We start from the raw sequence: 17038 nt of genomic DNA, 5'->3' as shown, positions 1-17038 counted from the left end.
TATGAAACCTAATCTGTCGAACGTTGTGATCTTTAATTTGATAGAACAAAATGGATCATACGTAATTTGATAAAATAATATAAAACGACCTAATATTTGTAAAAATGAGTAAGTTCTGTTTTTAAATCACAGAAAAATCTTCTGTGTCTTTGATTTATACAGGGTGGTTGGTAACTGGTGGTACAAGCGGAAAAGGGGTGATTCTACGCGAAAAAAGAAGTCGAAAATATAGAATTCAAATTTTTCGTTTGAGGCTTTGTTTTCGAGAAAATCGACTTTGAATTTTCGCTCGGTACGCGTGCACTTTATCACGTCTCGTTATAAGGGATCTCACTGCAGATCGTTGTCTCGATGGATATTATCGCAGTTTAAGTTTGTTTTTGCCGTAACGGAAAATTAGGAATACGTAATGAAATAATATGAAGTAATCATAAAGTTTATTATTACAAAAATTGCTGAAAATGTTGCTCATTCTGCCGAACACATACTTTTGCTCTTCTAATTAAATTTCTATGAACACTTTCTAAGTCGATTTTCTCGAAAACAAAGCTTCAAACGAAAAATTTTTATTCTATATTTTCGACTTCTTTTTTCGCGTAGAATCACCCCCTTTCCGCTTGTGCCACCAGTTACCAACCACCCTGTATATTGAGTTCCTGTTTCTTACATCTTTTCAAAAAATAATTTGTAGCAAAAGCGAACTATTTACTAGCTACATGAAATTGTACTGTTTATTATGTACTATATATTATATATATAAAAATTTTCAACGCGCAAAACCATCAAGAGTTATGCTGGTAGTCGAAACACAATTTTATAAAATTGTTCATCCTACGAGCAGTTGATGACACATCAGTTTATTACATTTATTCGAAAGAAACTTTCCTACGACCTAATATTACAATAAATAACGAAAGAAACAAGAAAAGGTTAAGTGAAAACTATGCAAAATTTGTTTACCTTGCTAAATATTATTTTTCACTTAATTACGATCAAAATTTAGTTTTTATTTGACTAAAAAACAGTTTTTTTTATTGCAGATAATAATTAGTTTGCCTGCTGATTGTAAGAAATAACCGGAAGTGATGCTTAAGCCGGGGGGCAGGAGAATTTATATTTTACAAGAGGATTTTGTTAATAAGTAGTAATAAAATAAGTAATAGTTTCCATTCGAATAAGAATAGTTGTAATAATTCATGGCAACATAACGGCAATTCGTTGCTGGTAACACTGTTATCCTCTGATCAAACAATTAGATAGAAATCAGATAAGGGTCAATGGGATCGATATCGTAACGATTGAAGATCTATTGCGATAACGCTGCGATTTAATGTAATAATTAATAATAAAGATAACCAAACGATTTTCTTACTTGCGGTATCGTGATTAGAACAATGTAAGTAGAACATCGAACATGTAACGCGGTGAATTATGCGCGCTCCGGGTGTGGATAGCAGAATCGTTCGTTTATCTCGTATCTTTGTTATCTCGCTACAGGAACGAATATCGCAACTGGCGACGAAAGATCAATGGTCTGAATGCACGACCGCGGGCCAATCGATTTCAATAATAGCGTCTATTTTTAACGCTCTGCGTATCAGCGTGCATGATCGTACACCGTTCGAACACGATCTTTGCTAATAATTTTCTTTAGTATAATTTCAGATAGAAAATTAAAATAACTCGAGAAATTTTTATTTCGAGAACTCGAGACCTCGAACATTCGAATGTTGAAACATTCAATTCTATTTAACACTAAGTTTACGGGTCTTTCTTTTATACCTATTAGTACGAGCACCCGTTAAATTGACGGGCAAACGAAAATACGCAATTTCTTTAAAAAATCGATTTATTCAAATTAAGTCGGAATTGAAGAATATTAGGCTTCGCGTTTAAATAAATTATTAATAAGTAAAATAGGGCAATCGTATTTGTTGAGCACATTTTTTACAAATATGCTGAATTTTGTTTGTGCATTTTCAGCATACGATCTTTTTGCAATATATACAACAATTATTGCTTCTATTGGCAACTTTTTCGCACTTTTGACGTCGAAGGTGACAGAAATGAAGCGTCTGGTCTTTGGCAAATGTTCTTCTTGTTTTCTCCAGCTAATTCCTTAGCTAAACAAAATATAAACTCCTTTCTGGATATTTTCGTACAGATACGTACAAATTTCAAAAATTAGGAAGCTTAGGAAAAAGCAATTGTGTGTATAAATTCTTTGGATAAAATGATCAACTTCCGATGCAAAATGATTGAAATTAATGCTATGGTTTTTGGGGTATTTCAGTTCGAAGTTTGAAACCCGTCAAATTGACGAGTCCCGTAAACCTAGCGTTAATTAAAAAATTTGAAAACCTGAAGATTCGAATACTTGAAAATCCCTGAAATCCGCAATAATTTCAAAAATTTGCCAATTGAATTATTCGGGAATTCGTCGTGAAATTTCTCCACAAGTTTTGAATTATTGTAATTGGTGAACGGTGTTTTCCAATCAGAAGAGAAAAATTAGCTCTACTCTTAATTCTTTACCAACTCACAGAAGTGAATGCAACTTTCCCACGATTAGAGAGCGATTTAAAACTAATATTATACATAGCAAATAAAATTCAATTAAATCCGTATTTTATTTTCTCCGATCTAAATACGAAGAAAAAAAAATCACAAACGCATGAGATCATGAAAGAGAAGATGGTTGGTAGCGATCTGACACCGGAAGAACCGGCTCCCTCTCAAGAGCTGCGCCAGGAATGAAGTCATTAATCGTATTCCCCGGCAATATATTATTTACAAATTTCCATTTCTCATTATTCTTAACGCTTGCCGCGCCGTCAACCATCTGCCCGTTCTAAACTGCGAAATGGTTCTCGCGATTGGAACCGTCTCTCCCGCGTGTATAAACGAATATCCGCTCGCCTGAGCGATGAAATTGGCAGCCTCGCGAAGATGTAATTAAGCTGCCTTTCGGTCGTTCTGCGTGCTGGCTTTTGCATGAATTTTACCATCTCGCATGCAAAGTTGCGATTGAAACAGCTCGAATCATCTACAAAGTAAAAGACCAAAGTGTTTGCAGTTAATAATGGATGATTCCTGTTAGTTTTAAGGGGAAGCGCATGATAACTGACATTTCCCATTTTTTACTGGCAAGCTGACTTAATTCTCTTGATGGTAATTTTCAAAATCACATTGGTCATAATATTAGGATATCGAGGCTGTTAAAATACCGTTCAAATTGATAATTATACCTTTGGTTTCTGCAAAACTTGGCCAATTTACCAGCTGTTTTTAAAAGCTTCCAACGACGTGGTATTACAATTTTCTAGTTTAATCATAAGACGACATTAAAATCGATAAATCAAGAAAAATGCACTTATCGTATTTTTGTTACCACGTTCTTCGTATTTATCATCGCCAGTTAGGAGATTTCTGCAATTATCGAGCTTCAATCGTACGACAATATCGTGAAAACGTTAAATTTTAGACAGCAATCGCAAGAATTCTAATGGAATTCACGAGAACCAGATAAACGTAAGTTGATTACAAGGGAAAGCAATTCGTATCAAAGCTGTACCGGAAGATATGTCGAGAAACCGACGTGGTATCTAGCATTTACACATGTACCTGACTTTAAAATCGTTTGAAATAGCAACGTTTTATCGAATCTTTATCGGCGGTGACTACTCAGACTAAAACGATTGCTATTGAAGGAGAACGAACAGAAGCGAGAGCAACTGAGAACCGCGCCTTAATGGAAACGAACTAACGACCCGTGGAAACGTAAACGCAGTCACGTACTCGCGGGTAACGATAGACGAGTGACCAATCAATGGTCATTATTTATGGTTATGGATACAACCACGGGGCATGACTGCTTTTCGTACGATTCCGTGGGTCCCGGCAGTTACACCTTAACGAGTACCGCGGAAAAATGTGAGCGGTTGCTGTATGCGATCGCGGAGAATGCGTAGACCGAATAAAATTCGCGTCGATTCGTTTAATCGACAGAACTTCTGTCGCATGTTCTCTGTGTATCTCTGTTGTGAGTGGCCGTAATTGTCCCACGGTCGAACCATTCTTTCAAACGTGTTATTATTGTTGCTTACTTGTGGATTCGAAACGTGTAGTATCGTTCTTAAGGAATTTCGGTATTGTTCAATCGACGGAGGAAAAAACGTATTGAGATTCCTTTTGTACGACGTAAAGTTTGATTTATTGCACCGGTTGTTATTTCTAACTTTAATTTAACTTTTTAAAGTGTCGGTGAATTGTTCTTCGATATAGTTTCTTCGTGATACGTTCGGAGGGAACAAATGGTGAATAGAAACTGGGATTGAACGCGCTGCGGAATTCGATTCGTCCCGTTTCCAATTGACGGCAACTCGAAAACAACGAAGCGAACTCTGTGCAATCGTAAATCATTATTGTCGTCCCGTTAATTGACATTAGGGCTGATAGGAGGAACGCGATAAATGTCCCGTTTCGTTTCCATGGTTTTATCGCGAGAAACGAAACGACACGGGCACGCGAGAATGGATAATTGATTATTATTAATGAAATGCTTGTCCACGATCATGCTTTTTTAACCGGTATGTTTTTTCTTTTTTTGTTCTCAGGACGAAGTAAGTAACGAGCCACGACAGTTACAGGCCGTACGTTCGAGTGCTATAGGCGAGACGATTATGACGAAAACGGCACCGGACAAACGTGAGCGTTTTCCAAGCCATTACTGTTCACGCTTGTTTGTGCAAGCTTGCCCATCGGCTGGCGTCCTGCTAAAATCGCGTGGACGCATGTCACTTTTCCTCGATCCATTGTATATACAAATTACGACATACTTACTGCAAGTATAGTTCGCATATACTTAGCTCATATCATCAAACTATTTAAATGATCAATTATTCGGTATATCGTTAAAGCTCATATACATTCTCAGATTAGTTTCAAATTTTACCAATATAATCACGACAGTCGCCTTTCATTACAGCGTTAATGAAATTTCAAAAAGTATTCCGTATTCATAAAAATTTTCTCTGCTAAGTGTTCAAATACTCAAGAAAGAAAGATAACAGTCAATAATTCTAGGAATGGCTGTCTCCTTCAGTGATAGATGTGACACGATCTTGAACACGTCTACCTACTAACTAGCAACTGTATTATCAATTTTACCCACCTAGCTACAAATTTGCTCGATCAAAAAATACCGTAAATTCACCTAATGAATTTTAGTAAATAGCTTATCGATCCGTAATTTAATCCTTTTTTTTCACGATATCCAGTCACGGCAAAAAGCAACAGACACGAAAATGATGTCGGAGAACAGGTGGCCACCATTGGAGACGAAGAGGTCTTAATTCCACGAATGACATTTCACTCCTTAGTCGGTCGCGTTTCCCGTTCGTTTCTGCGAATAGCCTAGCGCGAAACGCGACTCATCTGCTGCAACACGAAAACTAACGAGCGTCCGACGTCTCGACGTAAATTACCATCAAATGTGGGTCGCGATATTAAATCAGACCCCCTTGGGTCTACGAATATCGCGTGGAAACCAACGATACTCCCCTTGTCCCTAATAACGAAGGCCGATTCCAGCATTAAAACTGTCAATCGTGTGCGGATCGAAGTCCCGAGACGAAGCTGCACACGTAGCTGGACTCGTAATTCTTGTGAATCAAGAATGACTGCGAGGAGAAGTGGAGAAGGCTGGTCGGTCGGCCGTGTCGACACGCTTAGCCTCGTTTGTCCCGAGTAATGGCCGTAGTCATAACTCAACTCGCGACTTCGAGTCGGAGATCGAGCGCTCGGTTGAGTCGAGGACCTGACTGCAGTCATTTCTGCTTGCTTGACGTGACGCTTACACGCGACCGACCGATCTCGTTCGGCGAATGAGCAGGATAGATCAGATTCACGGAAACGACAAGTCGATCGAGTCGTTTCCCTTCGAACGATCGCGCAACCGATCGAGAAGAAGCAATATCTGCACGGATCGTCTCAGTAGCCTTCGAAAGCGCATCTTTTGTTCATGCAAGCAGACAATCGCTAGGGAATGGTTGGCGAAACCCTGACGATCACAAATCGTCGTGAGAATGTAAATTCGTTGCTCTCGTATTCGATGGCCAGTGTCTTCCAGTTCTTGCAACCTGAACGTTTCCATCTTTCCCTCTGCTGTTTCTTCTCTTCGACTATGTGCAGATAGAATCCGATAAACGGATATCGAGGATATCTCTACATTCCTTTAAAATACCAGTATCGAACCTTCGCAGAAGAGCGCGTTCTTTACAGCAGTTCCGTCTTCGAGAAACGCGACACGACAACTTCTATCGAACAGACAGCTACAAACAGCTATTGTCGAAATCACGTGCCTTTCTATTATATATAGACCGACTGGCCGCTGCTGAACTTTGATTCGATCCAATCCACGTTGATCAAGAAAAACGATATTTATAGGAATAGTTATCGGTACCGGTGGAGAATTCCTTTCTTTTGCAAATCTATCTATGTAACAGTTTTCCCAGGTAAAAGATAGTAGGCAACGATGGGCATTTCCCGTTTATGGAACTCGCGAGCTCCCCTGTGGCGAGCGTCTTTAATTACATGTGTTTCCTTCCACGCGGGAGACCAATGAAGCCAATATTTTAATACGAACCGAGGCACAGTGGCGAACGAGCTCGTTCCACGTACCATCTACTCGAATGTTCTCATCGTTAGCGTATGCTCAACGAGTTTACGTGGCTAATCGGTGGAAATTGGCCGAGCGCCCGACCGCTGTGTTCGTCCTTTTAACGACGCACCCTTTCCTCCATTCTATCGTTACGCTATTTCATAGCCGCGGGTTTATTCTCCTTTAGCGATGAACACGAATGATTATCGATAGTAAATTTGTTGAGATTGATTTAGGACTATACTTGACTCGAAGACTTAAAAATTTAATGTTTGATGTAAGCGAGTGAATTTTTACACGCGTTATACTGAATTATATAGGGAAGTATGTGCGAGTGAACGTAACAGCGGTGGATAAAAATTGAAAGATGTGGTTCTTACGCACAACTGACCGTATCGATGTGATTTTTAAGAAAAATTCCGTCGACTTTTTGATTATAATTTGCATTATTTTATTCTCTTATTTGCCTATTCTTGCGTTGCCTAAAATAAACTATTTACAAATAAGTCTTGCAATGTAACTCTTAAACAAAACCAAATCAATCTCTGATTATTATTCATGTTGGAATACAATGATATTACACACATAGACACAAATAATCTTATACAGATATCTACACAGACATTTGAGCAGGACACTTACACAGGTCATACTCACTACTGTATAGAGAGTGGGGTTCAAAATCTTTAAGGGACCATGGGTCACTACCTACAGCCAGTCTGAGAGTAACTGGTCAACTGTCAACAATCCATAAATTCTTTACCCGTATACTTTGTTAATTATACCATATCACTCACTTATATTTTAAATACATTTGATTCTGTAATTCTGTTTAATAAATATCACCTAATATTATTTCAACATAAACATTGTGTCTTCCACAGATTAATTTTCTTAACATTAAGATTAAATTCTACATGACAAATTACTATCGATTCTATGGCATTGTAAAATGATCGCGATTTCGTCGTGTGCATGGCTCTGTAATTGTTATGAAAATACTATGAAATTGGCACGAGGACGTGAAAATGCTATGAAATCGCTATAAAACTGATCGCATGAGTCCTGACGGGAAAAATCGAGGACGATCGTTTCCCTTAATAGCGTCACGATTCACGAGCCTCTGGGGCTGATTCCGTAGAAAAATCCGTTTGCTAGTGACAGGCCGCTAGATAGTTTCATTAATGGTGATTTAGAGAAACGACCGGTAGGACTGGTAATTAAAAACAATAATGAAACTCTGGACGCGACGATCGTTAATTAGAATTGATAATTGCAAGTGGTGATCGCGACAAGCCGCGGGACGGCACGAACGTTAGCCAGTATTGAGAAACTGTTCCTGTAGCCGGTCTTGTAGACCCGTGATAAATTTTCCGACTTCTTAATTGATTTCTGCTATAGCCAGAGTAACGCGTTACCTTCCGCTGGTATTTAAGCACTCGACTGCAATACAAGGTTGTTGTGGAACCAGTCAGATTTTCTCGACCCTCTCCACGTAGATATTTCAGAATGATTTAATTGCAATTTAACTCTAACGTATTTGCATTAAAAAAATTTGGAAAAATGAAATATTACAGTGCATTGGCCTTTCTTTGATATGTTACAGTAAATGTATTAATTCAATAAATTTATTTTCTAGATAATATATGTAGATATTTGACAGATTTCACGCGTATGTGAATGTATTCAGAAGCAAGAAAAGTGAAGTTTTAATTAATAAATGCACACATTTCGATTATGATTTAGTATGGTTTGCCAACTAGTAGTTAACATATTTCGTAAAGTGTACCACAAATTATCTATCCAAACGATATTCAGACATATGTACTCTGTTAAATCGAAGTCAATTTTTCCAACTATTAGATCAGTGATTTAAAATACTTAAAAATAATTTTCTCCTTTTCGAAAAAAGCCTTTCATATAAATTCAAACAAATTCGGACAAATCACCGTTGGATCATATAAAATTCCTTTATCCAAAAATAATGGTTTCTCTTCCTTCTTCAATTTGTTACAAGCTTAAATAAACCAACTTTATTGCAACCACCGATCTGGCTTCCCAACTTCGTTTCATCAACAGAACAGACACCTGCGCGATTGCAAAAATACGTAACTGCCTTTTTAGATCGGTGGTGTCGTAGACGTGGTTGAGCTCGCGGTTTCTCGAGGTATGATCCAGCACCTGTCCCACTTCGGTTCTGGTATAGCTCTCGGTTGTTCCAGAGAGTATCGTTTAATGAATTCTTTGCGTCCCTCCCTCTGCGGCCGTTTCGCATCCGTCGTCGTTGGCAGACGTAATTAAAAGGAACGTGACGCGCAAGTTTAGTGGCGCTTTAAGAACGAGTCGGATCATTGCACGTACGCGGCACCGCGCGATTCATAGTGGTACGACTTACCTCGCGCAGCCCTCGTCGATCGTTGGCTTGATCGCAATCGAGAGAGACTCGACGTCAATCGTGCGAGTCGATCGTGTCCAAGACTCGTAATTATCAAGCCATGCTTTATGATCCCAGCGTTGTACACTGGTAGAATTTCAAATTGCAAGCTTTTCCTCTACAGAACCGATGGAATGACGAAAATGAGCCTTTAGATGAAAAGAGCAAGAGATAGACTTTAGACATCGTTTAAATGTGATAGAGCTTCAGATCGCAAACTTTCTCCCTATACAAACGATGGAATTATGAAAATGAGTCGATGAGACAGAGCGACGACAAATAGAGTTTAAGTATTGTTTAAGTAACATTTCACGAATTTCGTTTCACGCGAGATAGTTGATTACTTTCTATTCACCTTGGGAATGGGAAAAAGTCTTGAGACGCTGTCCTCATCGGTTCACGCCGCTCTCTGCGGGGTTTTGCAAGAACGATCGATAAATTTATGAGGACTTGATCCCGGCGCGGCGTTCCTCTTACGCTCGCTTCTAAGAATCCGTTGGAAACGGTCTCCTTTCTTGGTACGATCCCTACATCGAGTATCTAACTCGTAAACTCTCAAAGACGTTCAGTAATGTTTCCAATACGGCCGACCATGCGACGGCCTCTGCAAATATCCTCGAATGACACGAAAGAAACGCGAGGGGCGTTTCTCAAGCTGGTACCTTCTTTTTCTTCCCTTGATCGACCAAGAGCATAAACCCTTGACAAAAACGTGGCACTCCCTTTGCAAGAACATTAGGATATATGTTTGAATCACGGTGAGATGGCCGAATGATCCAGCGAATCGATCGTTTTTAGTCACACGGAGAGAAGATGATTTCGCTAAATTCATCAGCAGAGGTTGTCGATGCAAGACGAACTATTTACAAGTTCCATCTTTCTCCCACTTTTTCCGCCAATCTCCGGAATCCCGTGACAATCCATCGATTGCCTCCAAACCAATTCGAAGCGTAGGCCAGGCCCCTCTCGTCTCTCGACTGGCTCACCGCCGATACCAGCTACAATTAAAAGCAACGTGACCGGCGAGCCAACCAGCAAAACTGAAAGAGAACGAACCCGACGGTTTCTACGATTTGTTACGCAAAGGCTGAACGCTGGTTCAGGGGAAACTCTGTTCTTTCTGCGAGAGGCAGAAGGGGCGAGACACAGAGGGATATATGTATTGGTGTAGCTGCGTTTCGAGGATGGAATCGAGTGGATGATGGTACGAAACGACTAGTCGTCCTTCAGCGACAAAACGCTCTCGGCTTCGTCGCCTGGATGACAGGACAATGATGAAGCGGTTTAATTGTTCTCGATCCGACGAGTTTTTCCGTCAATTGAATTACATCGGTAAAATTCTGAGCAAGAAGCGAATAGTTGAAGACGCGTCCCTACGAACCTGGACAGAAAGCAAAAACCAATCAGCGCGCCATTATTCTTCTTGTGCGAGAAATACGTTTAAATATTTGATACGATTCAATTACCTTATCTTGTTTCTTCTGTGATTTATATTATAATCCATTTTATCCGTTAGTATATTTTTCTTCGACACAGGTGTAATAAGTGAAACAAAGTTCAATGGCTATTTCTTGTAGCATGAGTAATTGGAAAGATGACTATCAGGTGACACAGAGGCAAGATTTGTACGATGCTCACTTGTCCTTCAATTCATAAATTCTTAGATTGAATTGTTTATCGAGGAACAGTTCCGTTTTGTAATAGTAAAAGCACGCTAGTAGATTGAAATTGCGTACCACGCAATGCTAAATTAAAAATTGTAAAACTTAAAATAATCTTATGTACAAGTGAATGTGTAATGAAAATTAATTGTAACGGATTGTCATACAGTGACTAATTTTCCCTTATCCTATCATACTACCCTCATTCGACCTGCAATTCAAAAAACGTCTATATCTTATCTTATTTTATCTTTAAGCTGTCTTAAATTTTTCTAGTAATTCAATTTTTTTAAAATTATGTTATATTTTTGTAAAAATTTGCTCAGTAGCGCATCTCTTTCTGCTGCCGGTTATTTAACTCTATCAACAATTATAATGAAAATATTCCAGCAATATAAACTATCATATTATTCCCTTACAAACGATTCAATAACTCTCATTTTCCCTAAAAAAGGGAATCGTCGTCGCAAGATAAACTGTCGTTCCGCTGGAAACACGACAACGACGACAGGTGACGAGAACTGACAATGACTCGCGGCGTTAATCAAGGACGGCAGCGTTGAAGAGAAACGACGCGACGAGGAGAGCGAGGCGCAGCCAGGTCGGTAGCTGACGTCTAACTCAAGGATAGGTCGAGAGGAAATTAGTGTTCGTTCGCGGCCGCACGTCCTCGGTATGCGAGGTACTTTCGGGGATGTACTCACTCTCTCGAGGACGTCTTAGCGTTATTGGTTTTACCCCTCGAAACGCCTACAGCTGTTGAGAAGAGGGGGAGGTTGTTCCTTAAATGGAAAGCGTGCAATGGTGCGAGACAGAGAGAAGTCGAGAAGCGGAACGAGGGTCGAGAGAGCGAGAAGTGGGTTCCTGAATGCCTCTTTCCTGCCACTGACAACGAGACTACTTCGCTTAAGTAATTAGACTGCCGACCGTTCGTTACCTCAGTCATTTCTGAGCAGTAGTACAAGAAACTGGCTGCTGCCCTGTCGCTTTCTCGATCGCTCGTTTTCAGCGTTCTAGAAATTTTTGTGTTTCGCCGGAAGCTCCCTTAAGGCGGCATTTCAAGATGTTATTTTTTGAGCGATCTATAAGATGAAAAATTGTCAAGTAATCGTAGATCGATGGGGTTGAAATTGTTTGTAAATGTTTGGTCATACCTCGAGAAAATACAACTATCTTTAGTACTATTTAAATTATTACATGTTTTTCACAGTGTGACAGTTTGATAGTCTCCTACGATTTATATTATTCCATCCATCCGAAATATGAGAATGAAATATAATTAGAATTCACATAAACGTCGATATAATCCACTAGAACAAAACAAGAAAAATGTATTTTGCCAAACACAGCACGTATGAAAAGTAAAAATATGATTTTTACCATGGAAATTTTATCTTGTCCAAATGATACATCGCTTTCTTGAAATTATTCAAATTTTCTTATTCATTTGTTATTGAAATCAAATATAGAAAATTAAGAACATATCTCTTTCAACCGCTTGACACGAGAACATTCCTTTATGAAAGAATCCACGGAGCAATTAAGAATTGAAAATTTCCATGTACTAGAAATAAAAGTAAAAAATTACCCATTTTATAAGTATAGCAACGTACGGGAAAATATTTGCACTAACGAAAAGGAAGTTCTAGCGTATCATAGTCATCTTCTGCAATTCTAAAAATAATCGATCTTAAATATCCTGGGTAACGGTCGAGAATCTGAAAAGTAATAATCTTCGTCCGTTTGTTAGCTTCCACACCTAGAATCATGAATACTAATAACCGCTGTGGTTGGTGGAATCGGGAAATTGTTGAGATTTGTATAAGCACATAGCAGACCGTTCTTCTAATTATGATTCTTCATTTAAAACTTCATATTCCGAACTGGCAATTTTCCAGTTCGTTCGATCAAATAGGGTCAAGTGCAGCGTTTAGAAGAAATTGATACTCTTTCGATGGATGCGTATTTTTTCAACAGCTGATCCGGAACAATAAGTCGTTTCGTATAATAATCATTCAAGATTGCATCTTGATGCTCCGCCTAGAAGATTAATAAATGCTTTCTCCGTGTACATATACATGCATGCAAGGTGGCAACCATTACGATATTTATAACGAGTTATTAACGTCCAGAAGAACCACTTTTGCGTTCTTCTTGCATTCGAAAAGCATGGTAACGCCTATGTATTGTGGTTGCAGCATCTTATTGGATTGTTAAAGCTTCTAACCAATAAATTGCATCGAAAACAAAAGAAACTCTGGAGCAAAAATATTGCAGAAAATTTATTCGCTTATTTTCCCAACTTGTATTCCAGTTACTGTCGCGTCAACTCTAAAACACGATAAATAATCAGTATTATTCAACATAGATGAAAAATAATTAACTTCTTATATATATATTATATAGAAATACCTTTGTATTCGTGTTGAATTCGATGATTGCAACTATTCCAGTCTTATCGCATTGATAAAGCCAGCGACCAATAAATTGCATCGAAAGCGAAAGTAACGCGCAAGGTTGCGTTAATTCAAAAATAAATAATCAGCGTAGAGGAAAAAATAATTTCTTATCTCCTCCACCAAAGAATATCTCAAGCCATCAGCCAATAACGTTGGTAGTTCGCTTTGGAATATAACAACAATAACGCGTTTGATTTACGATTAAGTTGTCTCTGTTAACTTCGCATAACCAGTGGTGCAGAGTGCGTGAAGGACTTCTAGCAGCTTCGCCGGACGACGATAAACGGCGAGGAGGACCTACGAAGAGAAAGACTGAACCTCGTGGACCAACTATTCCTCTCGTCTTGAACGGACGTTTATTTCGTCCGGGAGGTGAGGCCTCCTTCCGAACGAACCTCTCGTTATGGTAGAGTTGTACACGAATAGCCAGGGAATAGCAGTTAAGACCGACTAGACAATAAAAGTTGTCGTAAAGTTTGTCACTAAGCGTGCGCGCACGATGCCGCCGCGCCGGTTCGTTAATTTCTCAGATTTATTGGCGCGTAAACTTGTTGAATCAATGTTCTCTTCGACCGCGAAACACCATTATGAATCGTTATGTAAGGCTAATTTTTGATTGCTTTATGTACCCTTTGCGTTTGTTGGGCAGACCTTTGTTCGAGGGGACGATTTAGAGTTTAGAGGGATGCGAAGGTCGATAGTCATTTCTAACAGAAGCGAGTTTCAGCTCGGTGTAATACTTGTAATTGCACGAAAATATTCATTTCCTTGGGCATGTACTTTGTTAAAAATCTTTTGAACAATAGAACCTTTTATTACATTTATTAAATGTTATTGTTCGTTGTTGAAACCGTCGAATATATTTAAAAATAATAAATTAGTATACAGACCATATTCGCTGGGACGCTCGTACAGTGTATAAGTCGCAAAGTAAGATCGCTGATAAATACTCGCTAGATACTCGTCGATAATTCGGTAGATAACTCTTGATAACTCACAGATAACTCGTCGATACTGAACTCTTTTCGGTTTCGTCCGTTTATTTATACTGGTCGGGGACAGCCGGAAAATTCAAATTCGTCTTCGTTCGACGGTTGCTCGTAGCGGCGACATTCTTTTGCTCGGAATTTATTTATTCTTACATTACATGTATCCTAACGATCTTGATAGTCCGAGGCAAAACAACAACATGATTTGAATTGTCCTCTACTCATGTGCCGCTACACTACCTTTCACGATACAATGGAACCTTTTACCGCCATTTATGTTTATCTGTTTCATCGCTTATTCCATCGTTATTTCAATCAGTTTGTATCTTAGTTTCTTATTCAGTTCTTTTCCAAAGTGTGTACGAGAGTAGTGGACAGACGAAGAACTGCCCTAATTATATTCCATCTTCATCGTGAAATATGATCGGTCATTCTAATGTTGACCCTGTGATGCTTGACTTCAATGGTTAGGCGTAGAATTTATTGTTTCGATCTACCTTTTGCATCTGACTCGAAAGCTACATCTTACGTATACAAATATTTGTATACGTAACATTTATCTCTAACATTTTTAAATTCATATTTTAGGGTACATTACACTCTCGTGCGATTAATAATGAAAATTTCTACGACCTATGTTCATGGTTGTACAAGAGAATGTGTACTTATTAATGCATTTTTCTTTTAAAAATTACTCAGATTTGAAGGAAAAAATGTTTAACTTGCAAAGAAGACGCGAACCAATTTCCACCACTGGTCGACACCTAGTCAAAAGATGATACATAAATACATTCTCTAGTCGTTAAACAAAAACTTAACTTATCTTAGCTTCTTAGATTTATATAACATTTATTACAATGTACAAGAGAATGTGTACCTATTAATGCATTTTTCTTTTAAAAATTACTCAGATTTGAAGGAAGAAATGTTTAACTTGCAAAGAAGACGCGAACCAATTTCCACCACTGGTCGACACCTAGTCAAAAGATGATACATAAATACATTCTCTAATCGTTAAACAAAAACTTAACTTATCTTAGCTTCTTAGATTTATATAACATTTATATAACATTTCTTTCTTATACATTTAAATCTCTTAACCGCAATAATCCCAATTCTTCAGCCACTTCGACAGATATCAGCTGACGATAGGATCCTACCGTGTTGCAGGTCCACGAACGAGGAGGGTGAAGAGGTCGGACGGCCGTGGCAATGGCGGCACACCCGAGGAAAAGCGTCCGCGGACCGCGTTCAGTGGCGAACAATTGGCCAGGCTGAAGAGGGAGTTCGCGGAGAATCGATACTTGACCGAACGAAGGAGGCAACAACTCTCGAGGGATTTGGGTTTGAACGAGGCGCAGATCAAGATCTGGTTTCAGAACAAGAGGGCGAAGATCAAGAAGGCCAGTGGCCAGAAGAATCCTCTCGCCCTTCAGCTGATGGCCCAGGGTCTTTACAATCATTCGACGGTGCCCCTAACGAAAGAGGAAGAGGAACAAGCGGCGGAACTTCAAGCAAAATGACGACAATAGGATCGATCGAATAATCGAAGCTAAACTTATCGACGAGCTCGTTCAACGTTTCGAGATCTCGTAAGAACTCTCATTTATCGCGCTGAATGTCGATCGCGAGAGAATGAAAACGTGTCGTTGATAACATATCTGGTGAATCGTGAAAACGGGAGTGGTTGTATGAATGCGTTAGTCTTAGATAATTTAACGTTCCTCCCGTAAATTTTGTACGAAAGATCGTCATCGAGACCACAGCCACTTGCGCTCCAAAGATTCTACATCTACATTCTATTTTCGATTTCCTGAAATTCGAAAATGATTGCATAGTCAGATTAAGATTAACTTAGTCGGTTGCCTTTGTTTCTTCTATGTTTAAAAATTCGGATATTTATTTCGTGAAAAAAAATCCAATGCCACCGACCGAATATTTAAGCGACTGCTGAACGAATTTTTGCGATTCGTTGTCTTAGAGCTTCCCATTTAACTTGAGACCGATAAAACCGCGACGCGACGTATCCTGCGACAGGAAAGCTCATGAGTTACCGGCGTTATGAATCGAATGATGGTGGTCGTGCGCGCGGCGATCGCAACGATAGCTATCATTCAACATCGTTTGTAAGGGAGGAATTAGCACGTACGTTCCTATATCACGAATAAAAATGTCGTATTTAGAACCAGGGAAATGAACGGAGTAATCGATCGATCGTCGTGATTACACGCGAATCGTGTAAATCATGGTGAAATGGGTTGTACAGTGCCATTTGTACAGTTTTCTCGCGAACACAGTAGATCGAAAAAAAAAGAAAACGAATAGAAGTCATCGTTCTCTGATAAAGGAACCAGTATTCGAGGGAGAGACAAAGAGAGAATGAAGATACTTTAACCAAGGACAAGTGTGACAAGTTTGTATGAGAGAAATGGAAGAGAGAATGAGAGTGAAAATGTAAAGTTCTAGTTTCGTTTCGTTAATTTATTGTAAAAATGTAAGATATCGTACGATTGCGACGTGCAATAGAAAACATTATACATATATGTATGTATGAAGAGAAGTAAATAGAAACGACGTATATGTATAGGTATATATATATATATAAATATACATATATATATACATATATGTATATATAAAAAAGATGGATATAAATTGTCGTGTAAATAAAGTGCAACTTAGCGAGAACGTCGTCTCGATAGACTGTTTAAAAATAACTTAGTTATTTATTTACCTATGCTAATACGGAAGGCTCGATACAATATCGGGCACTTATACCTTGTAAGAATTATTTAAAGATCGAATTAAATATTCCCACTATCATGAGCCACGTA

The 17038-nt window shown here is 38.9% G+C and overlaps 1 protein-coding gene and 1 long non-coding RNA gene across 11 annotated transcripts in view; one reads left to right on the top strand and one right to left on the bottom strand.

The window, feature by feature from the left end:
- Nucleotides 1-17038, top strand: part of LOC100649914 (segmentation polarity homeobox protein engrailed) — a 101605-nt gene extending 84567 nt beyond the window's left edge. The window contains exons 2-3 of one of the 2 annotated variants that reach the window (XM_048406916.1): nucleotides 4617-4622; nucleotides 15357-17038. In XM_048406916.1, coding sequence (XP_048262873.1) covers nucleotides 4617-4622; nucleotides 15357-15727 — 377 coding nt within the window. In that variant the 3' untranslated portion in view covers nucleotides 15728-17038. The remainder of the gene's footprint in view (nucleotides 1-4616; nucleotides 4623-15356) is intronic. The other variant, XM_020867863.2, reaches the window with a different exon arrangement.
- Nucleotides 6814-14535, bottom strand: LOC105666241. Of its 9 annotated transcripts, none has more exons than XR_007224639.1 (6): nucleotides 13169-14535; nucleotides 12595-13087; nucleotides 12137-12515; nucleotides 11911-12066; nucleotides 10562-11838; nucleotides 6814-10476 (listed from the first exon to the last, which is right to left on the bottom strand). It is a non-coding gene; the product is annotated as an uncharacterized LOC105666241 (long non-coding RNA). The 9 variants fall into 9 exon arrangements; XR_007224630.1 differs by having other exon boundaries at nucleotides 12137-13087; nucleotides 13169-13512; nucleotides 13611-14535; XR_007224671.1 differs by having other exon boundaries at nucleotides 10562-10840; nucleotides 11461-11838; nucleotides 12137-13087; nucleotides 13169-14534.

The sequence above is a fragment of the Bombus terrestris genome, chromosome 1 (assembly GCF_910591885.1).
Source record: "Bombus terrestris chromosome 1, iyBomTerr1.2, whole genome shotgun sequence".
NCBI classification, from domain to species: domain Eukaryota; kingdom Metazoa; phylum Arthropoda; class Insecta; order Hymenoptera; family Apidae; genus Bombus; species Bombus terrestris.
Note: the sequence above shows the minus strand (reverse complement) of the source record. Positions and strands in the feature narration are given on the sequence as shown.